The sequence below is a fragment of the Amblyraja radiata genome, chromosome 28 (genome assembly GCF_010909765.2).
Source record: "Amblyraja radiata isolate CabotCenter1 chromosome 28, sAmbRad1.1.pri, whole genome shotgun sequence".
Lineage (NCBI taxonomy): Eukaryota > Metazoa > Chordata > Chondrichthyes > Rajiformes > Rajidae > Amblyraja > Amblyraja radiata.
In genome coordinates, this window is record NC_045983.1 from 7,694,072 (window position 1) to 7,721,897 (window position 27,826).

Sequence of the window (27,826 nt, forward strand, 5' to 3'; positions counted from 1 at the left end):
ATCTTTCATTGAGTCATACAACACGGAAACAGGCCCTATGGCCCAACTCATCCATGCCGACCAAGATACCCCACCTACACTATTCGCACCTGCCTGTGTTTGGCCCATATCCCTCTAAACCTTTCCTATCCATGTACCTGTCCAAGTGTCTTTCAAATGTTGTAATAGTATCTGCATCAACTACCACCTCTGGTAGCTGTCAAGTCAGAATATGGCAAGACGTATTCATATTGATCAGGGTGACTCTTCAGTGCAACCAGTAACAGTATTTTGGTGGACAAAATTGCTGGAGAAACTCAGCGGGTGCAGCGGCATCTATGGAGCGAAGGAAATAGGCGACGTTTCGGGGCCTATTTCCTTCGCTCCATAGATGCCGCTGCACCCGCTGAGTTTCTCCAGTATTTTTGTCTTCCTCTGATTTTCCAGCATCTGCAGTTCCTTCTTAAACATAGTATTTTGGTGGGTGTTCACGTTAGTTGAGGTTTTGCCTACTTAGTGTGCGATGTAGATAAGGATTCCAAATTTGCCCCAAAGACTCTAGTTGCAATCTCACCAAGGCTCTATGCGATAATGACCGAAGACCAATAAGGGTTTATTGCATTGGCAAATATCTCTTCTCTAAGGCTATTAAAAACAGATAACATCTTTTAATTTGCTTCCCCATAAGCTGTTTGCCACATACGGGGCTGTTTTCGTACGTGAAAAAATGGCTGTTAACTATTTGCAGCCAGGAGCATTTTTTTACATGCACCTTTTAAAATAACAGTACACTGCCTAATGATATAATAATGAAAACTGTTGGATTTGCAATCTTCATACAAAAATATGGATGTAATTGTATGATCTGTTTGTAGAGGCTTCCAAAATTAGCTGTTATGCTCTATGAATGTTATGGCATATGTTGTTAACTGACTTTTGGAATTGCTGTGAAATTTGTTGTCAAAAATAAAAACTCATTTTGAAATACCCAAATTGCCAAGTTTGCCAATGCCACTCGTGTTCTTGTGATGTTTGTCACAGGAAGCAGTGTGGTGTACCTCTTTCGACACTACTGGTAGATAAAAAGGAAATGAAAGCAGCACAAGCCCTCAGGAAGCTGGTTAATGAATGGTTATGAGAGACTTTGGTGACTTGGAATCGTTGGCCAAATAAAAGGGACATAAGAGATGGTTAGAGGGACGGAGCATGATGAAAGATTTTGACCCGAAACATCAACTATTCTTTTTTGCAAGATGCTACCTGACCCGCTGAGTTAGCCCAGCATTTTGTGTCCATCTTAGACATTATATAATTCGAAGGCCTTTCACACATTTTAAAAAGACATTAATCTCATATTGCACATAAAATGTTAAGAAAAAATGTTTTCTTTAAGTATGTCAGAGTTGTGCTTAATGCAAAACTGATAATACTTCAAAAGGAGAATAAATATTTGTTTCCCTCTCCCCTGACTGCCAGAAGAAGAGTCTCGACCCGAAATCTCACCTATTTCTTTTCTCCAGCGATGCTGCTTGACCTGCTGAGTTACTCTCACTTTTTGAGTCTCTCTTCTGTTTTTGACTTCTTTGCAACAGAAGTTCTTGCAATACCACCTAGTTTTCAGTTTTCTTTTACAAATACCAATCTCCAAATTCATGATACAAGATGTCTGTGTAATCTTAACCTCCTGTAGTAAAACTTTCCTTGCACTGTCGGCTCTTATGGTGCCTGTTTGTTGGACGTTAATTACCAAATGGCAGATTTACCTCATTACAATGCTTTATAATCTGAGAGGTGATGTATGTATAATTTTGATGCAGATAGATGGATTGCTAAAGCACTTGTACCCCATTAACTTTCAGCTAAATCTCAATACAGGGTATTTCATATTTTATATAGAAGTTGTGTACTTTGTAGCATGTATTAGAGTATGTTTGAATTGCATTCTGCTTTTCAAGTATGCTAAAGAAAATTTGTACTGTGCCAACTATACTTATTGTGTATCGGAACTGCACTTCCTTCTATCAGCCCTGGGAATATGATTTTAAATAGGTCAAAAAGTTTGAGAAGTTGATTCTCTATTTTGGTCAGTGTTACTTGGAGGATCATATTAAAATAAACATGAAAATTCAATATGCAGTTTTTTCTATAAATTAATAGGATATTGTAACTTGTAACATGGAATGGTAGATGAAAGTACAAATAAGAGGATTTAAATAGGTTTTCTGACGAAATAAACTTAATCAAAATAAACTGTTAATTTAAAAAACTTGTCATGCAGCTAAGAATGGGGTCGTGTAGAACTTGTTGCTAAATTTAATTTTATTATAAAGATGTGAGAAAGGTTTCAGAGTTTGTTCCTTGCAGATATGCATCTACATAAAATATGAGCTTCTCCAAGGAAGAGTTTGGTTTATTTCTCTTCCTCTGCCTAACATTTTTTTCACCTTGCCATACGCAAATTGGAGGAACAGCACCTCGTATATTTCGCTTGGGCAACTGGCAGCCCAGCGGTACGAATCTTGATTTCTCTCATTTGAAGTAACCCTTGCATTCCCTCTCCCGCCGCCCCTCCCCCACTTTAGTCGTCCAGCTAGTTCCAATGTTCCCATCCATATATCCCTTCGTTGTCATCTTTTCCACAGCCAACAATGGACCATTGTTGGCTCCGCCTTTCCTTGGCCATCCGTGCCGGCTCTGATTTGTTCTGAATCTCTTCATACCTCTCGTTTACTCTCCCCGGACTCTCAGTCTGAAGAAGGGTCTCGATCCGAAATGTCACCTGTTCCTTTTCTTCAGCGATGCTGCCTGACCTGCTGAGTTACTCCAGCAATTTGCGTCTATTTTTGGGGTAAACCAGCATCTGCAGTTTCTTCCTGCACATTATTCCAATTTCATTTCATTGGTCTAATATATTATGGTAGGCGCTTTAACCAACTAGGCACAGGGTTTTCCAGTTAATTATGGTAGATGGTGTCTCACACAGATTCTTCTTATCGAGTCCACATCACAAGATTAGAAATTGTTCAGCCAGGGCTGAACACACTTCTCGGCATCTGCATACAATAGCGTCTCGCGCTTCTTGTGTGTAGCGGTGGAAAGATTGGTGGAAACAGGGCCGTGACGTGAACGCTCTTTCCTTGACCCCCTCACACAGATGAACCAAATTGGAAGAGCTGAAAGAGCCTTGACCTAATGGACAGATATATTTGTACAAAGGACGACAAAGAAAATGTGTATTTTGGATGATTCTTAAATGACATTCTCTAGAAATGGTTGAGCAAATTTAGTGCAGTCATCATTGACATTGTTAAATTAGTTTTTTAAAGTTTATTATCTGGAGTTCATGAGTCAGTGCATTGAGAAATCATTGTATTTGAACTGAGATTATGTTAAGTTTTGCATGACGTTTGTTTAACTTTGCATCTCATTAGCTCGGAGTGACAAATATGTTCCCTCTTTTTCTTCCTCCAGCTTCCAATTAAAGGTGGGCAGCAGAACACCCATTCGAAAGTTAGCACTGAACACAACAAGGAATGTCTCATCAATATTTCCAAGTACAAGTTTTCCTTAGTCATAAGTGGCCTCACCACCATCTTGAAAAATGTAAATAACATGGTAAGTCTCCAATTGCAGCAGGATAGAATATCAGTGGGAAATATGAATGATGTGTTGTGGGGAGGGACAGGGCTGAAGATTGAAGTCAATTATTTCCTTCTCTGCTGTACTTTCCCTGATTTAAATCGGCTTTTGGATAAATCTGATTAAATATTGGGGAGAGAAGCTTAGGTTCTCGGTAGAGAATAAAGGCAGACACAGAATGCTGGAGTAATTCAGCGGGACAGGCAGCATCTCTGGAGAGAAGGAATGGGTGATGTTTCGGGTCGAGACTCTTCAGATAGAGAATAAAATGAGTTCACTGATCCACCAGTGAACAAGTGTTTAAACATTGTTTTTTTTAAAACATAAAAACAAACTTAAAGTTATGAAATATCAACTATCATGGAGCTTTTCCATAAGTTGCCCATATCTGACTAAAGCCTGTAATTTACATTTGAATCATCCGACATAACTCCATTGGTGAAAGAAAGAGCGCCACTGTTTGTGTCGTAAATAAATACATTTAAATCAACAATTAAATTCCCATGGAAGGTGTAAAGGCTACAAGAGTCTGCTTGTTCTCGGTAGGTCTAAACATGCCTGGTGCAGCTATCAAACATATAGGACTGTTTCTTAATGATGTTGCAAAATCCATTAAAAAGTCTGATGTTATGCTTTGCTCCCCCAGCGAATATTTGGAGCTGAAGCTGAGAGGAACTTGTATCTTTCGCAACTGATAATATTGGATACATTGGAGAAGTGTCTTGCAGGGGTAAGTGACAAAAGCTCTAATTTTGAGTTGTTGGCATACTTGTTTGTCAGTTTATATATTTTGTTAATGCTTACTTCCAGGGAATATTAAGAACTGGAAAATATATTCTGTTATTCTGTTATGGTACTCTGTGACGTAAATGGGACATGGATACTAAGTTCTGGTGAAGATGCAAGTTCTTTTTGGGTGGACTAATGGAAACCAGCAAGAACAATAGTTGTTTAAAAGTGTGCTTCGGATGCTTTCTTTTATTAGCCATTAGAACATAAGATTAGGGAGATTTTTGCAACACCTAAATGCAGCATAGTTACCGCACAGCTTGAGTACAGGCAATCATTTCGCTGGATACCTCCGCTCAGTCCTCCTTAACCTACCTGATCTCCCAGCTGCTAAACACTAACTCTCCCTCCCATTCCACTCTGATCTTTCTGTCCTGGGCCTCCTCCACTGTCAGAGTGAGGCCCAGCACAAATTTGAGGAACACCACCTCTTCTTTGGGCAGCTTGCACCCCAGCGCTATAAATATTGACTTTTCTAACTTAAAGTAACCTTTGTTTTCCCTCTCTCTCCATCACTCCACCTTCCTAGTTCTCCGACCAGTCTGACTGTCCCCCTGATTTAGTTTTATCTCTGTATGCTTCGTTGTCACCTTCTCCGAGCTAACAATGATCTATTCTTCATGTTCCTTGATCCACATCTCATTTGATGTCTTGTTTTCACACCTTGCCCTTCCTTATCTCTGTGCCTCCCTTCTTTCTCAGTCAGAAGAAGGGTCTCAACCCCCAAAATGTCACCCATTCCTTCCATCCAGAGACGCTGCCTGTCCCGCTGAGTTACTCCAACATTTTGTGTCTATCTTCATTGTAAACCAGCATTTGCAGTTCCTTCCGAACAGACTGTTCATTATCAAAGTTGATAGGGAGCGATTTGGGTCGACTTGTACAGGTGCTATGAGAAAGGGACTACATTGATATGAACAAAATGGAAGTGTAATGTAAATTGATGAAATTAAATGAGTGCTTGCTAGATAACGGATAGTGGGGGCTGGGTTAGCACCCCAAGGGTATACTGCATTGACCTTTACTGCAAGCCAAATAACTAGCACAGTGGTACAGATAGCAGAACTGCTGTCTTGTAACTCCACAACTTGGATTTAATCCTGACCTAAGTGTGGAATTTGCATGTGTGTTTCCTCCAAGTGCTCCAATTTCTTCCCACAAACCAAATAAATGAGGATCGGTCAGCTAATTGGCCAGTGTAAAGCACGGTGTGTAGGCGTGTGAGGGGGCGTTGATGGGGAGAATAAAATGAGCTGGGATCGGATTGGTGTAAAAATAGGTGCTTGATAGTTGGACGTTGGGCCTATATCTGGGCTGTATATCTCTGTGACTTTAGAACTCTTCAATATCCCTGGAAAATTATGACAAAGTTTAAAGTGGCACTAAAGTTATTATTATTATTATCGTGCCATGGGTTTTCAATAGAGCTGAAGAATATAAAACAGGGAATTAATCTGAAAACAAAGTTTTTTCTCTACTTGTATAAATGTATACCAACTTCACTTTGAGAGAATGTAGAAACAATGAACTGCAGATGCTGGTTTATACCAAAGGTAGGCACAAAGTGCTGGAATCACTCAGCGGGTCAGGCAGCATCTCTGGAGAAAAAGGAGAGATTATATTTCGGATCGAAAACAGTCTGAAGCCGTTACTCACTATTTGTTCCCATCAGGATTTTATCACCCCTCTGTAAGGTCACCCAACTGTCTCCTCGAAGGAATAGAGTCAAGTTCCACCCAATCTTTCCCATCTAGCTCAGGCCCTCGAGTCTGGAAAAATCCTTGTAAATCTACTCTGCACTTTCTCCAGCTTATTAAAATCTTTCTTATAGCAGGGCGATCAAATCTGAACATAATACTCCAAGTTGGTGGTATTCTGCTTGGTCGAGGAACTCCCATTCATGTAATTAGTTAGTAATCAAATTTATTGTAGAAGCATATTTAAGAAGAATACAGGAAATTCGACGTTACATTTTAAGGTTATTTTTCATCTATATCACAATTAACTTTCCTTCTCAAAATCTGTAAACATGACCATGTTCCGCACAAGATTGAATGATTGTGATGGCAGATGATTGTAATGTGGGTGCCCTGGAACAATTACTCTACAGGATTTTATATTTCTAAAACATACTCCAAAATCTTCATCACTTCCTCTGTATCTGAAAGTAATCGTTCAAGCTTAAATTGGATGTGTGAAATTGCAAATCCATGCCTTATGCATACATCATACTCAATTGAGCATTGAATAACTCTATCCCTTTTTGCCTGATAAAGGGAAACAGTCAGTGGTATTTCTAACCTTTGCTGGCGAAGTAGCAAATTTTAGTGTGCTTCACACCAATATTCAATTAAAACCGTCATAAATTCATTTAGCCTCTACTTATGGATTGGGCAGTGGGCAGGATCTATAGACCTGCACGGGAAGGTAACGCTCCCGCCCCCATGAGTCTTGGGCAGATGGGGCTCGTCAGCCTGGGAAGGCAGTCCATCTAGGAGAGGGAAAACTCTGATTTAAAACCTCCACTGCCTTGTGGCCATATCCAGTCATGGAAAAGGCTCCTGGAGTAAATCTCAAGAAAATCCGGAGTCGGACCCCCTAAGGCAGTTCATCGTTGTCTGCAACCTCGCTCTGGCAGCTCCTGCGACGACGCTGGTGCCAAACTGTAACGGCCCTGCTGTTCCTTTGGATAGATCAGCGACGTGGAGAGGGGGGACGTGCTGCATTGGCAATAGCCTGTCCTCCATGTGACATCACCCAGGCTTGCATCCGACCACACAAACCTCCAAACTAGGATGCATCAGCCATGGTCAGTCATGACCAAGGGGGGGGGGGGGCTACTACTACTACTACTTATGGATTATAAGAATTATTTTTGAAATCTATGTGTCAAACCTCTGCGTATCAGTTACAATTTTCATATTCTTGGTGTTGTCACCTGGCAAAAGGTGAAAGTAGACTATGTGGACGTGAAACCTAATGACAAGTAAAGGGCCTGTCCCACTTGGCTGTCTTTCGCGCGCCATTTACGCGACCTGCTAGCGTGTGGGTAGCGCGAGACGGGCGCATGGAGGAGTGTGGACTTCGTCTGCACGAAATCTTCGCGCGCCACCGGCCTGTCGCGTAACTGACGGCCAAAGTGGGACAGGCCCAAGACCCTGGCGTGGTGCAAAGTCTCACCTCCAACAGCAGCAGAAGCAGGCAAGCGATTGTCGAACTCGGCCTGGGGCTCACGGCTGCTACGGATCCGGATCCGCCCCCACCCCTACTCCCAGAGTGGGGCCAAGACCATTGGCGATAGACACAAAATGCAGGAGTAACTCAGCGGGGCCGGCAGCATCACTGGAGAGAAGCAATGGGTGACATTTCAGGTCAAGACACTTCTTTGAGACTGAAGAAGGGTCTCGACCCGAAACATCATCCATTCCCTCTCTCCAGAGATGCTGCCGGCCCCGCTGAGTTACTCCTGCATTTTGTGTCCATCTTCAAATGACGTCACGCGCTCCAGACGGCTGTGCAGGCGCACGATGACGCGTGTGACTCTCGCGGGACCGTCGCGCGACTGTCACTACTGGCCTGTCGCGTAAGTGACAGACAAAGTGGGACAGGCCCTTTAGTGTGAAATGCTTCAGACAGATTAGCTGGCAATGGCAACGCTAGCCTGAGCTTCATATGGCTTTAGATTTGCATTCATTCTGGCATTCATTGGTTTATTGTGTACGCAGCAGGGGCATGACAATCCGTCTCCAGTAAGTGATTAGTAAAATGCTTGTAATGGCTGCTTGAATTTGTACATGTGGGACAACTCAAAATTTGGGCTTCCACATGATTTCCATGCTTCCGTCTCCTGCCCCCAGTCAAGCTGTTAATACTCATAGAGCCTGAATGTAGAGTGACCGATTCAGTTAGATTACTGGAGGGCAGTACCCTTGCGATGGTACTCTGCACAAATCAATTTTTGAAGAGGAAATGTGGATGGAGTTGAACTAATTTAAGGGTGACCTTTAAATTCATGGGTTATTCATATCCAATGTTTTCTCCATCAAATCGGAAAAGACATGACTATTTCATTTACCGCTGGAAATACTGCTCATCAAGAAAACTAACAGTGTATTTAAAGCATTGCTATATGCATAAAACCCAGTTAAGTTAAAATGTGAATATCCAGGCTACATAAATGTTGCTGCCTTCCTAATATGGTGGTGGATTGCTTACCCCTTTTAGCTCAGTATGTCTTTTGCAGGTGTTGCCTTTTTCTGTCTGTGCCTTGGAGTTTCTGTTGGGATTACATCTGGGCTCAAAGACGAAGGGGCCTAAGTGTATTTAATTTTATTACAATCTGTTGCTCAGTCTACCTCTGGGATCACGCAAAAGGTTTTCTAATTGCTCCGAGGCAAAGCCAAGTGTTGAACTTCAGTTGAAATATTCTATGGTATATTTAATCTATTTTGTGATTGACCAACTTTCTAAGTGTGTTAGGGTTACACTAGTCGATGCACTCTTGAATACATCCACATAGAAGAATGAATCTTTTACCAAACATAAGAATCAACTCCAGGGAAATGGCAATTCTGATGCTCCTCATTGATTCTAATCCATAAAGTCAGAGCTAGTGGCTCCTGCATCTTCAGCAATGTTATCCAAAAATATTATTAATTCACTCTGACAAAATTGTCTCAATACTTTCCAGCTCCTCTCTCAATGTCTCTGCTTTCTCTAAATTAATAGATCACTGATCCATCATCTCATACTAGATGAGAAGAAATTCCCTGTCACTTATATTGGGAAGACTGAAGCCACAGTCCACATTTTTAATTATTGACTGTTTCAACTCTTCCACTGCTGCAATTCCTATCCATTTTTTTTACCCTTGCATTTGACAATTCCAGTGCACTCTCTCCGAGCTCTCAAGTCATGTCCAATTTTTAGTAACTTTCTTTAGTAACTTGTCAGTTTGTTGAACTAAATTAAGGCGCATGTTGCAATCAAATGCGCTTGAGCAATTGGTTGGGAAGAAAGCCAAACTGTAAGAAAGAGGACTGCGCCTCCTTTTCAAGAGCCGCACAATGGGTCATTCGACTCGTCTTTCCATCACAACCAAGTTTTTAGTTTCAGATTTAGAGATGCAAGCATGGAAACAGCCCCTTCAGCCCAACCGAGTCCTTGCCGAGCAATGATTACCCCTGCACCAGTTCCATGTCATCCCTGGTTTGTGTCTCACCCACTAGGGACAGTTGACACAACCCAATTAACTTCCTACCTGCACCTGGAGCAAGCCCCACATGCTCACAGGGAGACTGTAGAAACTCTGTACAGTTAGCACCTGTCGTCAGGATTGAACCCGTATCTCTGGCACTGCAAAGCAGCAACTCTACTGCTGCGCCACTATGCCCCCCCCATGACTGACTGAAGTAGACCCACTTGCCAATGCCAAACCAATATCAATCCAAAACTGTCCTATCCACGTATCTGTCCAAGTGTCTTTTAAATGTCAAAAGTGTACCTGCCTCTGCCACTTCCACTGGCATCTCGTTCCACATTTTCTGTTTGATCAAGTTCCCTATAAGTCCTGAAATTGTGGGAGGCAACTTGGTCGGCATATGCGAAGTGGGCTGAAAGGCCTGTTTCTGTGCTGTATGCCTATGATTATTTACTACACTGACCATTCTTTCAGTCTCTTTCCCAGTTCCATTGACTTTTATTTAGGCTCTTGCTTTGCTTTGTAGTTCTGGGTTGTTTAATTATGATTGTGTGATTTAGCTAATTCATTTGAATTTTCTCATCAAAACTGAATATGTTACTAAGTTTGTTATGAGTGTGTTCTCAGCTATAAAATGTCATATGTTGATGAGTGTATGTGCAACAGTTTAACCTTCTGTTGTCTTTGGTAGCAGCCTAAGGATACGATGCGACTTGATGAGACCATGCTTGTCAAACAGCTCTTGCCAGAAATTTGCCAGTTCATCCACATGTCCCGTGAAGGAAACCAACTCATAGCACAACTCCGCAACTCTGCTTCTGGGGTTCTCTTCTCCCTGAGTTGTAATAATTTCAATGCTGTCTTCAGCCGCATCTCCACCAGGTCAGTACAATCTGCATGGGTTCAATCCCAGTGGCAAACATCAATTATTTTTTGTGTGTTGAAGTAAATCATTTGTGTGTTGGAGTAAAGTTGTTTCCTAATCTATTAATCAAGCAAATTGAATGGAGTCACTTCATTACTGACATTGTAGCTCCCAGAAGTTTGTACTCGGCCTATTTGTCAGATCATTGACTTAAAAATTGCGTCTATAAGAATATTTGTTATTATTGATTGTGTGACAACGTGTTCATTATAAACTGGATTTTAGCTTCAGATTTCCAGCTTAGCTGATCTTCAGTGACAAATGGAAATTATAAGAAGTTAAAGGTCGAGATGTGTACAGTTGCACAAACATGTGCAACATGTTGGTAAAGTAGAAAGTTAAAAAGGAATGGGTGATTTAAAAAAAAAAAATGAATCGAGGAAAAGTTGAACGAAAGCTAGTTAAATATAAAGACAGATGTTCAGAGATTTAGAAAAAAAATTTCAGGAAGAAGAGAGCATCTGTGTGCATCTGTCTAAAATAAATTATCGTAATTGGGGAAACATCCTCTCCATGTCCACCTTTCAGGACCCCTCGGGATTTTAAGTGCGGCTGTCAAGTCCTTTCTCATTCTGGGGAATTAATAAAGGAAAGAGAGGAAATGGCAGATGGACTAAACAGGAATTTGATGCCGGTGTTTACCATAGAGGATATAAGTAACATCCCAGAAATAGTTGTAAATTGGGGATTAGAAGGTGGGAGGAACTGAGGAATATGACAGTCACCGGGGAAATGACTCTCAACAAATTATAGGGGTTGTGGCCAGATGAATCTCTGGACGCCAATGGACTTCATCCAAGGGTCTTAAAAGAAGTAACCGTTAATGTGTAGGTATTAATTTTCTAAAATGACTTGCATTCAAGGATTGTAAAATAACACGTGTGATTCCTATATTCAAACAGGGAGGGAGTTAGAAAACAGGAAACAATAAGCCAAAGATATACAAAGTGCTGGAGTAACTCTGGGTCAGGCAGCGTCTCTGGAGAAAAAGGCCGGCTGACGTTTCGGGCAGGATCTTTCTTCAGACTCTGAAGAAGAGTCCCGACCCGAAAGGCCACCCATCCTTTTTCTCTAGAGATGCTGCCTGACCCGTTGAGTTACTCCAGCACTTTGTGTCTATCATTGGTATAAACCAGCATCTGCAGTTCCTTTGTTTCTAAACCTGATGTGGTTTTGTAATAAGAAAATCAAGTTTGAACATTGGAGTTCTTCGCAGGCATAAAAGATTAGATTAACCTGGCATTGTGTGCACCATGGACATTGTAGTCCAAAGGGCCTGCTCTTGTAATGTACTGTTTTATGTTCTGTAAGAATAGCCTGCTGTTGATAAAGGGCAACTAAGAAATTGCCATTTATACTTAGACTTTTCGTAACACATTTAATAAGATGCTGCATGAAAAGATATTATGGAAAAGAAAGCTTGTAATATGGAGTATAAAGTACTGGTGTGGATAGCAGATGAATGTGTTAATAGGAAATAGAGGGAACATGTTAATAGGTATTTTTCTGGTTGGTAAGATGTAACAGATGTGTTCAAGGGATTGGCGTTGGAGAATCAGTCATTTCCATTTTACATAAGTGACTTCAAAGAAGGCACCATAGCTATTTGTTTGGAGTGTTATGTGCCGTTCTGGTCGCCCCATTACAGGAAGGATGTTGAAGCTTTGCAAAACGTTCAGAGGAGGTTTACCAGAATGATGGCGGGATTAGGGGGGTTTTAAATGACAGGGAGAGAGGTTGGACTGACTTGGAACGTTTTCCCTGGAACGCTGGAGGTTTATTAGAGATAGTGTGGAAATTGGCCCTTCGGCCCACTGAGACCGCATTATATGGGACATTGATGAAACCTCTTTTGCAGCACCGTGAACAGCATTAATGTTCTTATTGATCAAGGAATGAAGTGCATTGTAATCAGTTCAGAAAAGATTAACTGGACCAATATCTTGAATATCCAGTATAGGAAGGAACTGCGGATGCTGGTTTAAATCAAGGATAGACACAAAATGCTGGAGTAACTCAGCAGGAAGGCAGCATCTCTGAAAGAAGAAATGGGTAACATTTCAGATCGAGCCCCTTCTTCAGACTGATGTCGGGAGTGGGAGGTACATAGATAAGGAAGTGTACAGATAAGGAAGTGTCGGTGTGAAAACAGGACAAAGGGAATGAGGATCAAGGAAAATGTAGAATAGATCATTATTAGTTGGGAGAAGGAAACAACAAAGCAAACGGAGATCAAATGTAGTCGGAGACAGACTGGACGGAGAACTGGGAAGGGGGAGGGAAAACAAGGGTTCCTTGAAGTTAGTGAAATCAATGTTCATACCGCTGGGGTGTAAGCTGTCCAAGCGAAATATGAGGTGCTGTTCCTTCAATTTGAGCTGGGCCTCACTCTGACAATGGAGGAGGCCCAGGACAGAAAGGTCGGTGTGGGAATGGGGGGGGGGGGTTTAGCAACAGGGGAGATCAGGTAGGTTTAGGCGGACTGAGCGGGGGTGTTCAGTGAAACGATCGCCGAGCCTGCGCTTGTTCTGCCGATATATTGGAGTTCACACCTGGAACAGTGGATACAGTAGATGAGGATTGAGGAGGTGCAAGTGAACCTCTGCCTCACCTGAAAAGACTGTCTTGCTCCTTGGACGGAGTTGAGAGGGGAGATAAAGAGACAGGTTGCAGGGGAAGGGGAAAGTACCTGGGGGTAGTTTGGGTGGGAAGGGACGAGTTGACCAGGGACTTGCGGAGGGAACAGTCTCTGTGGAAAGGGGTGGAGATGGGAAGATGTGGCATCCCGTTGGACGTGGCGAAAATGGGGCAGGATTACGTGCTATATACGACGGCTAATGGGGTGGGAGTTGCGGACAAGGGAGACTTTGTCCCTTCAAAGAATAGCGGGGAGGGGGAGCAAGTGCAGTGCTGCGGGATATCGAGGAGACCCTAGTGAGAGCCTCATCTATAATGGAAGAGGGGAACCCCTGTTCCCGAAAGAATGAGGACATCTCCGATGACCTGGTGTGGAACACCTCAACCTGGGCGCAGATGCGGTGTAGATGGAGGTATTGGGAGTAGGGGATAGAGTCTTTACAGGAAGCAGGGTGGGAAGAAGAGTAGTTTAGATAGCTATTGGAGTCAGTGGGTTTATAATAGATGTCAATTGATAGTTTGTCTCCTGTGTTGGAGACGGTGAGATCAAGAAACAGTAGGGAGATGTCGGATATGGTCCAGGTGAATTTGTGTGCAGGATGGAAATAGTAGTAAAGTTCATGAAGTTAGTGAGATCTGCAACCCTCCTCTTGGACTCAACCGTGATGGCCCTCTACCCTCTATCGACTTTTTTATTTCCAACTGCCGGCGTGACATCAACCTTTTCAACTTTTCCCACTACCCTTACCTACTTTAACCTCCCCCTTCAGTACGTACAGCCCTCCACTCGCTCTGCAGCAACCCCAACATTATCATCAAACCCGTCGACAAGGGAGGTGCCATGGTAGTCTGGAGCGCTGAGACCAGGCAACAACTCTCAGACACCACCTCCATATCCTTGTGCCATGATCACGCAGATGAGCACCGGGCCTTAATCTCACACGCCATTTCAGATTTCATTACATCCTGCTCTCTGCCCTCCAAAGCCTCCAACCTTATCGTTTCCCAGCCCGTATTGGCCTGATGTTTATCTTCCCAAAATCCCTGGCATACACATTGTTCTGCTTGTTCATGTCCCACTGAATTAATTTCCACATACCTTGACTCCATCCTATTTCCTCCCCCCCCCCTCCTGGTCCAATCCCTCCCTACCTATGTCCAAGACATCGCAAATGCCCTTTGTCTCTTCAATAATTTCTGTTTTCCAGGCCCCCACTACCTCATCTTTAGTATGGATGTTCAGGCACTCTACACCTCCATCCCCCACCAGGAAGGTCTCAAAGCCCTCCGTTTCTTCCTCGCCCGCAGAACCAGCCAATTTCTGTTTACTACACTCTCCTCTGCCTAGCAGAGCTGGTCCTTAGCCTTTTCAACTTTACCTTCTACTCCTCCCACTTCCTCCAAACTTAAAGCTTAGCTATGGGCACGAACATGGGCCCCAGCTACGCCTGCCTCTTTGGAAGTTACATAGAACAACCACTGTTTCAGGCGTACAATGGCCCTCTCCCCGAACTCTACCTCTGCTACATTGACGTCTGCATCGGTGCTACCTCCTGCACCATGCAGAACTCACAGACTTCATTAACTTTACTACTAATTTCCACCCTGCACTCAAATTCAATCTCCGACATCTCTCTACCGTTTGTTGATCTCACTGGCTCCATCACAGGAGACAAACTATCAATTGGCATCTATCTATATATATATTATTAAAACTCTCACTTTGTTTGTTTGTATATATGTGTGTGCGTGGGATCCCAAAGTCCCGCCAAAACGATCCACGATAGCGCTGCAATTGTGACCCACCTTACTCACCATTGTCTGTGATCAGTTTGATGGTATATTTTACAAGTTATTGACATTTTAAACTTTACAAAAATCACTTTTCAAACCACATTTCCACTTGCACTGCCCATCAGCCACGTTCGACGTCACAATGGGAATCCCGAATCTCGTCTATATAAAAAAATTGCGATTATCAAAAAAACAGTTTTAAACAAATTCTGTTTTCTGTGGGGGATAGAGGGAGAGGAGGGTAGTGGGGGACGTGAGGAGGGAGAGTGGTGGAGTGGGATATGGGGGGGGGGGGGAGGTCCTATAGTGGGGGAACAGGGAGATAGAGGGGGGTAGGGAGCGGAGAGAGGTTATGGAAGGACTGACTGAGGGTAGGGGAAATGAGAAGTGGGGGAGGGGAGGAGGAGAGGGGAAAGAAGAGGGAGGGTGAAGAGGCGGGGAGGGAGTGCTGGGGGATGAGGGGGATATGGAGGAGGATAGGGGTAGGAAAAGGGATGGCGAGGCGCAGTTGGGGAGGGTTGCTGTGACATGCGTCACAACGGGGATCTCTGGCGTCACAACCTGCGCCTGTGTAGTTGGGGGCTATGGGTCAGTGGTGGAATATTAGCTTGGAGGATCGTCCAAATGGTCCGCACCTGGTCTAGTATAAACCCTCTGACTCCCATAGCTATCTAGACTACACTTCTTCCCACCCTGCTTCCTGTAAAGCCTCAATTCCCTACTCCCAATTCCTCTGTTTACGACGCATCTGCGCCCAAGATGAAGTATTCATCGGTGATGTCCTCATTCTTTAGGGAATGGGGGTTCCCCTCTTCCATTATTGATGAGGCACTCAATAGGCTCTCCTTGATATCCCACATACCTGCTCTTGCTCCCCCTCCCCCTATTCGTAACAGGGACTTGTCTCCCTTGTCCTCGCCTTCCAGCCCATTAGCCATCGCATACAGCACATAATCCTCCAACATTTACGCCACCTCCAACGGGATCCCACCACCAGCCACATCTTCCCATCTCCACCCCTTTCCGCAGGGACCGTTTCCTCCCCAACTCACTGGTCAACTCGTCCCTTCCCACCCAAACCACCCCCTCCCCAGGTACTTTCCCCTGCAAACGCAGGAGACGCAACACCTGTCCCTATACCTCCCCCCTCGACTCTGTCTAAGGACCTCAACAGTCTTTCCATGTGAGGCAGAGGTTCACTTACACCTCCTTCAACCTCACCTACTGTATCCGCTGTTCCAGGTGTGGACTCCTGTATCGGCAAGAGCAGGCTCGGCGAACGTTTCGTTGAACACCTCCACTCAGTCTGCCTTAATCTACACAATCTCCCGGTTGCTAAACACTTTAACTCCCCCTCCCATTCCCACACTGACCTCTCTGTACTGTGCCCGATTGAAGCCCAGGGCAAGTTGGAGGAACAGCACCTCATATTTCACTTGGGCAGCTTGCACCCCAGTGGTATGAATATTGACTTCTCTAACTTGAAGTAACCCTTGCTTTCCCTCCTCTCTCCCCATCCCCTCCCCCTTCCCAGTTCTCAGACCAATATTACTGTCTCCAACTACATTTTATCTCTGTTTGGTTTGTTGTTACCTTCTCCCAACTACAGGTGCACAACCTTTTATCCGAAAGCCTTGGGACCAGACACTTTTCGTAATTCGGAATTTGTCGGTCTTCGGAATGGAATTTTTTTTGCGTAGATTTTAATGGCTATCTCAGTGGTAGAGTGCTCCGCTCATATCCGCAAGGTCGCGAGTTTGCGCCTTGATCCCGGCAGTTCCTCGGTCGCGAGTTTGAGTCTTCAATGTAGTTTTTTCTTGCAGAATAAATGTCTGTATGAAATGCAGTGTGTTGAATGAATTCCTGAATTTATAAATGTGACCGCAGCATTGAATCACCTCTCGCACTCATGTCACCCTAGCGGGGCTACATGCCCTTAGGCGGCCTAAGGCGACATTTTCACACTCTTATATCCGTGTGCAGCAGAGGCGACGTGCGTTTGGCGCCAAACGTGAGCTTTGGTGAGCTTTGGTGTGCAGACGACATCCTGGAAAAAATGTCCGGTTTCTTCCAGGTAGGCGATATACCCTCCCGGGCAATATACCCTCCACTTCTCTTTTATGAAGGGGATTTAGTTCCCCTTTCTTCCAGGACCGACCGGAGGTTCCGCTGTCACCTCTGCGGGCCACCCTCGGTGAACGCTCACTCAACTTTGTCTTGGGATTCCTACTCTGCCGCGCAATGTATCCTCACCTTCTCTTTTATGAATGGGGATTTAGTTCCCCTTTCTTCGAGGACCGACCGGAGGTTCCGCTGTCACCTCTGCGGGCCGCCCTCGGTGAACGTCCTGTCTCCCTGTCCCTGGGATAGCAGGGGGCGATCAAACAGTACAATACCCCCCTCCCCCTCCAACTCCAGAGGAATCCGCTCCCCGATGGGCCGCTACGGCGACAAGTGGCAGTTCGCCCACAGCCCGAGCTGCGCGACCCCAAGAACAAGACGTACCTTGCACACCATCAGCTTCTGCCCATACGGGGAGCGTGTTCCTCTGGAGTTGGAGCGGGGCTGGGCTGGAGTTGCTGATCTGGGATCTCCGTGCTTGCAATGGGCCTGGGGGTCGGTGTCCCGATGAGGGGGCTGTGGGCGAACTGCCACTTGTCACCATAGCCGTCCATCGGGGAGCGGCTTCTGGTGGTCCTGATGTCTCCGGCCAGTTTGCAGTTTTCCTCTGGAGTTGGAACGGGGCTGGGCTGCTGCTGGCTGTGAGTCTCTGGGATCTCCGTGCTTGCAGTGGGCCTGGGGGTCGGTGTCCCGTTGGTCCTGACGTCTCCGGTGACTGGCACTGACCTGCTAGCATCGCCGACATGAAGACAGTGCATAGCCCCCGCGGCGGTGCAATGGGCGGGGAGCTGGAGAGGGGAGGGAAGGGGTCACACACATGGCCGGGAAGCAGAGGGGTGTAGGTGGGGTGAAACTGAAGGCAGCGACAATCTGCTGCTGTTGCCTGCCCGCTGAGTTAAAAAGTTCCCACGCAAGACTCACGAAACACTGTGTATCGTGCTACCGTGGGAACTTTTTAACTCAGCGGGCAGGCAGCAGCATATTGTCAATTATTAACCCTCCCGCGCAATATACCCTCACCTTCTCTTTTATGAATGGGGAGTTAGTTCCCCTTTCTTCGAGGACCGACCGGAGGTTCCGCTGTCAACTCTGCGGGCCGCCCTCGGTGAACGTTTTCAAGGAACTTTCTTCAAGGACCGAAAAAATGTCCGCTATTCGGAGGTTTTCGTTATTTGGATCTTCGGATAAAAGGTTGTGCACCTGTAACAGTGATCTATTCTACATTTTCCTTAATCTCCATTCCCTTTGATTATGTTTTTCCAAGGCTGCATGACAAGTTTCAAGAAGGTCGTGATTAATGTCATAAGTGATAGGAGTAGAATTAGGCCATTCGGCCCATCAAGTTTACTCTGCCATTCAATCATGGCTGCCCTATCTCTCTCTTGTAATCCCATTCTCCTTCATTCTCCCCATAACCTGTACTAATCAAAACACTATCTATCTCTGCCTTAAATATATCCATTAACTTGGCCTCTATAGCCTTCTGTGGCAAATAATTCCACAGATTCACCACCCTCTGACTAAAGACATTTCTCATCTTATTCCTAAAAGAATGTCCTTTCATTCTGAGGCTATGATCTCTAGTCCTAAACTCTCCCACTAGTGGGAACAACAAGAAGCAACAAGAAGAGAAGGAACTTGATTGAAATGGATTCAATGATTCCATTATAATTTATTGTCAAATCTAACTAGGTACAGTGAAATGTTTAAGAAGGAACTGCAGATGTTGGAAAATCGAAGGTAGACAAAAATGCTGGAGAAACTCAGCAGGTGAGGCAGCATCTATGGAGCGAAGGAAATAGGCGACGTTTTGGGTCGAGACCTTCCTTCAGTCTGTAGAAGGCTCTCGACCTGAAACGTTGCCTATTTCATTCGCTCCATAGATGCTGCCTCACCCGCTGAGATGCAGTGAAATGCTTTGTTTTGCATACAGCCCAGTAAAATCGTGTAGCAGACCTCACCTCGGCAGTGCACAAGTGTCGCTACATTTTGGCTCTGACAAAGTCGCAAATGATCCGGACAAGATCCTGAACGGTCTTGACACAGTGGATGTGAGATGATGTTTCTGGTTTTGGGACGACCCTGCAACCGGGTATCATTCTTGATAAATGAGTCGTACGTTTTACGGTGGATGAGATGACTTTTTTGCTGAGGATTGTGAGTTTTTCAACTTCCTCAAAGCGCAGTGGAAGCAGTTTTTGTTTTTAAAGCAGAGATGAGTATATACATGATAAACAAGGGTGCGGAAGATTATCGGGGTAGAAGGTATGTGATTCGAGGCTACATTCAAATCCAGAGATCCTATCAAATGCCACGGTAAACTTGAGAGCCTACTGCAGCTCTTGATACATGTTCACATCACTTTCTTTCGTGTCATTGGTTGGTGCGTGGTGGAGTCTGTTGATGCTTCATGTATTTATTTTTTCTTGTGACTCCTGGTGTATAACATTATTCTTCTAAAAAAAAAAAGGACAGAATTTAAGATCAGTAAAAAAAAATATCATATGCGTTGCTAAATGAGAAGCAGGAAGTATTTGTAATAACAAGGAACTGCAGATGCTGGTTTACCAATATAAAGACTCAAAATGGTGGAGTAACTCACCCGGTCAGGCAGCATCTCTGGAAAACATGGATAGGTGGTGTGTAGGAAAGGAGCTGGAGATGCTGATTTAAACCGAAGATTAACACAAAATGCTGGAGTAATTCAGCGGGACGGGCAGCATCTCTGGAGAGAAGGAATGGGCGACGTTTCGGGTCCAGACCCTTCTTGATGGTTTGGGTCAGGACCCTTCTTCACACTCTAAGAACCAACCAAAGTATTTTTGTTGTATTGTGGCTTTTGTTTATTTGTGCATAGTGAAGGTGGACATTGCTGGGAAAAGAGGTACCGTATTTCCCGGCAATGAAGACGCACCTGCGTCAGACGCACCCCCATTTTGAGTTGCTAAATTTTGAAAAAGATATCACAGAGCGGAGCGGGTCAGCAGGCGATGGATAACAGGACAGCGGGCGGTGGAGCTAACTCCTGTGTCAGCGAGATCAAGGGACCAGTTGAGGTTGCTCGCCCTGACATGAATAAGCTCCACCGCCCGCTGTCTTGTTATCCATCGCCCGCTGACCCACTCCGCTCTATGATCTTTGCTCATGACCTGGTCCCCTCACTTACATTGAAAGGCATGGACCGGGCAGTGAATGCCATGCAGTGTCAGCCAGCGCAGCTAGTGAGGCCATGTCCTGCTCCCGGCGGCAGTCGGAATTTAAGGATTTGCGGGAAGCGACTGACATGAGCGAGGCCGGCGAGCGGCAGGAGAGAGGTGTTCAGACGGAGAGCACTGGCAGAGGTGAGCGGGCAGGCAGAAGGCCCTGAGATGGCGGCCGCTCGCAGCCACCCGAGCTACTTGCCTCCCCGGCCACAATGTGGCGGCTCTGCGCCAGGAGCGCCGCGGCAGAGGTGGTGTGTGAGTTGCTGGCATGATCCCCGACCCCCTCCTTCGCAACGCTCCCGCCCATACTGATCCGGGCTAGACTCCCCACACACTGTGAAAGGAACTAATCTCCCCCCCCCCCCCCCCCCCCGCAGCGCTGTCCTTTTACAGCCGCTTCCCATTTTACAGCCGCTTCACATCAGCTGCCGGCAATGAGGGATAGACTTGGCTATCCCTCAGTACAGCAACCTCGTTCTTGATGTTTCTGTACTGAGGATAGCCAAGTCTATCTTTCTTGGTTAACAACCTTACCTTCGGCCGCCAAGACGCAGGTAAATTTTCGTGCCTTATTTTTGGGTAGAAAATAGCGTTTTCATTGCCGGGAAATATGGTAGTTATATTGTCTTTAGTTATTTGTTTCCTGAAGTGGTCCCCCTGCAGCTTATTAGGCCATTTTAGAGGCAAATCACATTGGTGAACCTGGAGTATAGAGCAGACCAAGTAAGATTGGCAGATTTCCTTGCCTGGCAGACACAAGTGAACTAGATGGCTTTTTATGATAATCTGCTAGTTTTACCATTTCTGAAACACCATTACTGAATTACTTAGCTGTCATGGAGTCAAATGGCAGCATGGAAACAGGCCCTTCGACCCAACGTCCATGTCAATCACCAAATGCACCATGGTCCCAACTGCCTGCATCCCTCTAAACCTTTTGTACCTGTGCCATGGTAGGATTTGTCCTTGTGTCTCTGGATCGTCAATCTGTATTACTTAACCACTATATTACCGTATCTCTGACTGCTGAGTTTCATGTTCTGATGACTCAATACTCGATCCCCTGCCTGCAAGTCTGAAGATCAGACTTCAGAATTCAATTTGCGCTCAGAATAAGCAGGAAAATCTCAGCTAAGGCTCCAGTGAAATATTATTCTCTCGGCACAGCTGTCGTGCAGGTAAAATGTTAAACTGTTGACCTTCAGAAGTGGACTTAAAATAATTTCACGACACTATTTACTTTAGTTTAGAGATACAGTGTGGAAACAGGCCCTTCGGCCGACCAGCGACCCCCGTACACTTCCACTACCCGACACACGAGGAGTAATATATAAATTTTACCAAAGACAAATTGATCTATAAACCTGTGCTTCTTTGGAGTGTGGGAGGAAACCAGAGTACCCAGAGAAAACTCATGTGGTCATGGTGAGAACGTACAAACTCCGTACAGACAGTACCCTTAGTCAGGATCGTATTTGAGTCTCTAAGGCAACAACTTGAGTCTCTAATGAACTCTATCCTGATGAACATTCATAACAAGTGACGTAAAACTGATCATCTGGTCATTATTACATTGCTGTTTTGTCTGTCCTAGGTTTGTACAAATTGGCTCCTGTGTTTCCCATATTAAACCAGCTAATATGTTTGCCAGTTTTTTACTTTCTACACCAGCAGATATCTTAAGTATGATGTTTAAGAAGGAACTGCAGATGCTGGAAAATCAAAGGTAGACAAAAATGCTGGAGAAACTCAGCGGGTGAGGCAGCATCTATGGAGCGAAGGAAATAGGCAACGTTTCAGGTAGAAACCCTTCTTCAGACTGAGTCTGAAGAAGGGTTTCGACCCGAAACGTTGCCTATTTCCTTTGCTCCATAGATGCTGCTGCCTCACCCGCTGAGTTTCTCCAGCATTTTTGTCTATCTTAAGTATGACATGTACCATAAAGATGAACATCTTTCTATAGAACCAAATCAATGATCTGGTCATCGAACATTCACAACTCAATTTGGCGGATTGCCAGATTGATTTTTTTTTTTAAATGACTCAGCCTTGCATCAGCAGAAAAACGAAAAGATGAAAACTTGACTTCAGGTCCTTCCGTGGCAGAAAGCCTGTCGCCCATTAATTGGCCTAGATTAAAGTGATACTTATCATTTATTAAAGGGGCTGTCCCACTTGGCGATTTTGCTGGCGTCATATCAGTGTCACCAAAAGATTTTGAACATTTCAAAATCCAATGGCGATAAAAAAGTGTTTGCGACACTTGAAAAAACACAGCGCATCATATGCCATCACGCCGCGTCATACGTCGTCACGCTGCATATTATTCGGTGACATGATACGTCAGTCAATGATGCCGGCAGTCGCAGAAAAATATCGCCGTGGGACAGGTCCTTTAGTGATTCAATTTAGTGCTCAACTCTCGTTATCCACATTTCAAGTGAAAATTGAAGGGGGGCGTATCCATGCTAAACCTCTCTTCCAGTGAATAATCTTTTACCAACATAGTGTTGCAAAGTTCGAGTGCATTTGACTGAAATTATTTGCTTAACCTTTGCGTGTTCAATGCTTAGCACAAGAAAATTGCTTGAACAGAGGTCAGACAGGAAATGTGCCTCTTGCAATCAATGCCTTTTATTCACAGTCAAGTAATAATTTATCAAACCACAGTCGGCAGGAATTGGATCTTGCCGCGGAAAAAACCCCATTTGGTACTAAAAGAGTGGTGGCTACCCTCCCTACTTCTCTCCATGACAAATCAATAATATTTGAATAGGTTTGCAAGTAAAATATTCTGTCACCCTACAAAACAATATCCAAGTATTATTGTTCAAGCAAAATTAATTCTTGCCCCAATGTGTAATCACAAAAAAACATGCATACATATATTGGGGATAGACACAAAAAGCTGGAGTAATTCAGCGGGACAGGCAGCATCTCTGGAAAAAAGGAATGGGCGATTTTTGGACCCGAAACATCATCCATTCCTTCTCTCCAGAGATGCTGCTTGTCCCGCTGAGTTACTCCAGTATTTTGTGTCTATCTTCGGTGTAAACCAGGATCTGCAGTCCATCCCTACACATATATTGGGGGTGATGGGGTAACCGAATAGGATCCCAAGTGATGGATATTAAATGGTATGGGATTTAAATATAGAATGCGCCATCTTTGTAATCAGCTTTCACAACTATTTGAAAAACGTTTTGAACACCTTTGCAACTATTTGAAAACCTTTGCAATATCTTCATCGACCATTGCAACTATTGCAAAAACTACCTGGCAAAGTTTGCCCAGGGAAGTTATTAATCAATCTTTAGGGCAGCCCTAAGTCATGAGTATATCTATAATTATTTTGGCTTCAGCAGCCTTGTGCTTGGTGTAACTCAGTCAAGCAACATACAGCAACTTTGATCAATTTAGCATTTACTTTATACTTAATTTTTTTTTAAATAGTCGCTTCTGTATAGAAACCGTTAATATAAAATGGACACTTTTAATGAGAAAATTATTTTATATTGTTGCTTCACTTGTAACGCTATTCTAGTTGAAAACTAAAAGAAAGATTTGCAGAATACTTTGAAGCAGCTAAATCATAAATAGCTCCCTCGTGATTTAGCTGAAAGTAATTTGCTTGTGACTTAAATTATTCTGTCAGTGTTGCTTATTTTTTTCAATTTAATGGACGTCTCGCACATCTCTGTTTTATTTATCGGGTACTGCAGCTTGCTGGTCTTAAATGTATATGTGTTGCTTTCTTGCGTTACTGTGCATTGCTCCATATTCAGCGAGTGCATTTTGAACCTAAGTCCAAGGTTTTGGTCAACAAAATGAGTGTTAATTCTGATGACAAGAACAGGAACACTGCAAATCTGCTCAATGCAGATTGTAAGCCAGGAGGTCATTCCAATGAATGAGAAAAGCAGCATGGAACCAGGCCTTTTGGCCCACTTTAGATCATTCATTCACACTACTTCTATGTTATCCCACTTTCACATCCACTACTTAAGCATTAGGAGCAATTTTACAGAGTCCAATTAATCTACAAACCCACGTGGTCATTGCCTTTTAGCTTTCTTAGGTAAGCGCAACTTCATGTTGTCGAGTAGATTGCATATAAGCAAGCTAGTTTTCAGTTTTATATAATAGGCTTCAAGTTTCCTGGATACAAGACAGTGATCAAGACAGATCTAATTTACAACATTTGGATCGCGAGGACTGATATGTATTCCATGTCAATAAATTAATATGTGTGTTCTTTAGAATTTGCGAATGGTGACTTGCAAAATGTAGCTTAAATTTGTCTCTAAATTTATTTTTTTTTACTGCTTCTCTCGGTAATAATCTACAAGTACATTTGGGATTGTCTTGGAAAAGAACAATAATTAGGCTCACTCTAAGTTAGAAGTTATTCAAGTGCCTAAAGCTGCTTTTGCTGGCTAATGTTTAAGTCACAATCTTTTTGTCTTATTTCAGAGAGTTGCTGAAGAACAGTTGCTTCACTTTCATTCGCGTTGATTGCGATTTAGTTGATAACACGTTCTGAGTCAAAGCTGTCGGTTTAAGGTCCTTTTCTCAATGTAATCGAGGCTAATATATGCAATCTAGTGCTGCACTATCAGAGGGGCTGAATTTTTGATGAAGCATTAAATCAAGGGGTAGCTGACCCAGCAAGTGCATGTGAAAGGTATCAATGCAAAGTTCCTTGCCAAAACTAGCTCAAGAGAGCCCTATGACCTCTAGTTTTTCTGATTTCATTAAACATATGGCTGATCCTATGGTAACATCTACTTTCCTAGCTGGTCCCCATATCTTTTGAATTAGAAATGGGAATTGTTGGACTCTCAGCAGATGGTACATGTGGAAAAAGAAACAGTCAACATATCAGGTTGAAGATCCTTCATTAGATCTGAGAAAATGTCAACGAAAGTTACAATTCCAGAGAGTATGGATAGGGCAAAGCTAATATCTTGAGGGTTGTTGATTAAGACATTTAGTTGATAGATTAATGAGGCAAGTAAATGAGACAATGTACAAACAGGGACATTTGAAAGCTGAACAAATATTGAGTTCATCTCACAGATAACTTGCAGTAGAATTGCCCTGATCAAGAAAGTCACCTGGAATTGTTGAAATAGAGATTGTGTCTCGAAGGCTGCAACGTGCCCTGATAGAAAATGTGTTCCACCTCAAGCTTGCTCGGGCATTATTGGCAGATAATAGAAAGTTGCAGATTTACAGGTCAAAGTGAGATGCTGAATTAAAGTGGCTGGCATCTGGAAGCTCAGGGTCACTATTACCAGTCAAAGGTGTAAATCAAAGTAATCACAAGTCTGCATTTGGTTTCTCAAAGGTAGCTAAGAATGGGCAACAAATGCTGCCCTTACCATCGATGCCCAGATCTGAAATGTTGCGTACAAAGTCAATTAGATCTGATCTCATTAAATAACAATGCTGCCTTGACAGGACATTTGGTCTGCTCCTATTTCTTCAGGTATGTTCTGTGCTACTTTTGCCAGTTTCATTAATCAATGTGCATGAAGATGCAAGTCCCTCATGGTTATTATATTACCCTTGTTACGAGTTCTTGTATCTAGCTTTAACTCTGGCTCCATTTGTGTTGCTGCAGATAGGGAGCCTGTACACTACGTCATCAGTATTTTTGGGCTTCCAGCCAAGGTTACTGAAATGAATTATCAGGTTAATATAATTTTACCTTTCATGGGACCTTGATTTATGCTGCATTGTGTATTGGTATTTATTGATGTGCAAAAGGTATTTTAGAAAACGAGTTTGCTTTATTTGCCAAATCCATGCATGCAAAGAACAGCAGATTCAAAGATTCAGAGTCAAACAGCACAACTAGCGTTTTGGCTCACCATGTCAATACTGGCCATAAGGAACGAACTGCCAGAGGAGGAAGTTGAGGCAGGTATTTATCAACATTTAAAAGACATTTGGACAGGACCATAGATAGGCAAGGTTTAGAGGATACGGGCCAAACACTGGCAGGTAGGACTAGTGCAGATTGGGCATCTTGGTCGGCATGGATATGTTGGGCCGAAGAGCCTGTTATCATGCTGTATGACTCTCTGACTTTGACTCTAAATACCTACCTGTTATGATTACATTTTCGATCACTGAGCCCTTGCTCTTCTATACTAAGGCATTTCAAGTACTCATCCACTAATATTTATATTGTGTAACTACCTCCATCATTCCCAGGCAGTGTGTTCCAGATTTTAGCCACTCTCTACTATGATGGATTGAAATTGCTTCTAAATCTCATATTTTTTATTTTATGTTATGGGCACCTCTGCTAAGGGGGTCATTTTCTTGTCATTTACCTTATTCATGGTCCTCATAATTTTGTTCACAATAGGCGCACCAAGCAAAACAAACCCAGCCTATGCAGCCTTTGCTTATGACTGAAATACTCCACCCCAGGCAACATTGTGATTAATTTGTTCTACATCCCCTCCAGTACTATCGTTCCTTCCTTTACTGCGACTGGAATGGCACATAATACTTCACCTGAGGCCTAACATAGTTTTATGTTGTTGTACCTTAATATCCTTGCTCTTGCATTCTATCCCCAATCGAATGAAGTTAAGTATCTAAAGTACCTCCGTAATCAGCCTGTTCTATTCCCTTCAGGTATCCCTGTACATGTGCAACAAGACACTCTGTGTTTCAATCATCCCTGGATTAGTCACTGTCATTGAGTATATTTTAGCTTGATTAGTCCTGTAAAAATGTATCATCTCACATTTTTCACCTGTAAAACTGCAGCAAGTAGTTATGAGAAACTGTCTTGAACAAAATTGCTTCAGGCAATTTCTGCTCAGCTTTACTATCTCACTCGCAGCATTTGATAACCAAAGGCTATCCTTGCTATAAAATGATACAACCAATCTTCATGCCATGTGCATTATTGTTGGTCATGCCTCCAACAGTGACATTGAAATGGTTGAAGAATATAACAAACAGCGTCGGTCACGGATAACTGTGGTACTAATCACTGTCTTCCAATGATGATTTCCTGCTGGTGTTTATATTAATGAATCTCCAACAGTAACAATATTTAAGACACATGGACAGCTACATGGTACAGGAAAGCTTTAGAGGGATATGGGCTAAATGCGGTCAAATGGGACTAGCTTAGATATGGCGTCTTGGTTGGCGTGGATGATTTGGGTTGAAGAGCCTGGTTGCGTGCTGTATGACTCTATGACTCCTTCCATTCCATGTGCTTCATCACTAGCTTTTTGTATCATACATTGTCACTTTCAGAACATACCTGTTTTTCTTTTCATAGTAGATTGTATTTGTACATGTCCTTCCCCACGTCGTGTCAGGGTTCTGTTACTGAAAGTTGTTTGTAACCCCAACAGTTTGCCAGTCGGAAATCTGGGTGCCTGGAAATAGATTTAATAAAGACATTGGCTAACCAAGGGTAATGTGTATTTAAACCCTGGTTTTAACTCTACCTTTGAGATACTGCTGTCAACTGAGTTCCCACACAGCCAAAGATGCCTTTAG

At 43.6% G+C, this 27,826-nt stretch overlaps 1 protein-coding gene across 9 annotated transcripts in view; it reads left to right on the forward strand.

The window, feature by feature from the left end:
* nf1 (neurofibromin 1) overlaps nucleotides 1-27,826 on the forward strand; it is a 325,252-nt gene that overhangs the window by 34,144 nt on the left and 263,282 nt on the right. For 8 of the 9 annotated variants that reach the window (XM_033045689.1, XM_033045685.1, XM_033045690.1 and 5 more), the window contains exons 2-4: nucleotides 3,451-3,594; nucleotides 4,265-4,348; nucleotides 10,299-10,489. In XM_033045689.1, the coding sequence (XP_032901580.1) occupies nucleotides 3,451-3,594; nucleotides 4,265-4,348; nucleotides 10,299-10,489 (419 nt within the window). The remainder of the gene's footprint in view (nucleotides 1-3,450; nucleotides 3,595-4,264; nucleotides 4,349-10,298; nucleotides 10,490-27,826) is intronic. The other variant, XM_033045687.1, reaches the window with a different exon arrangement.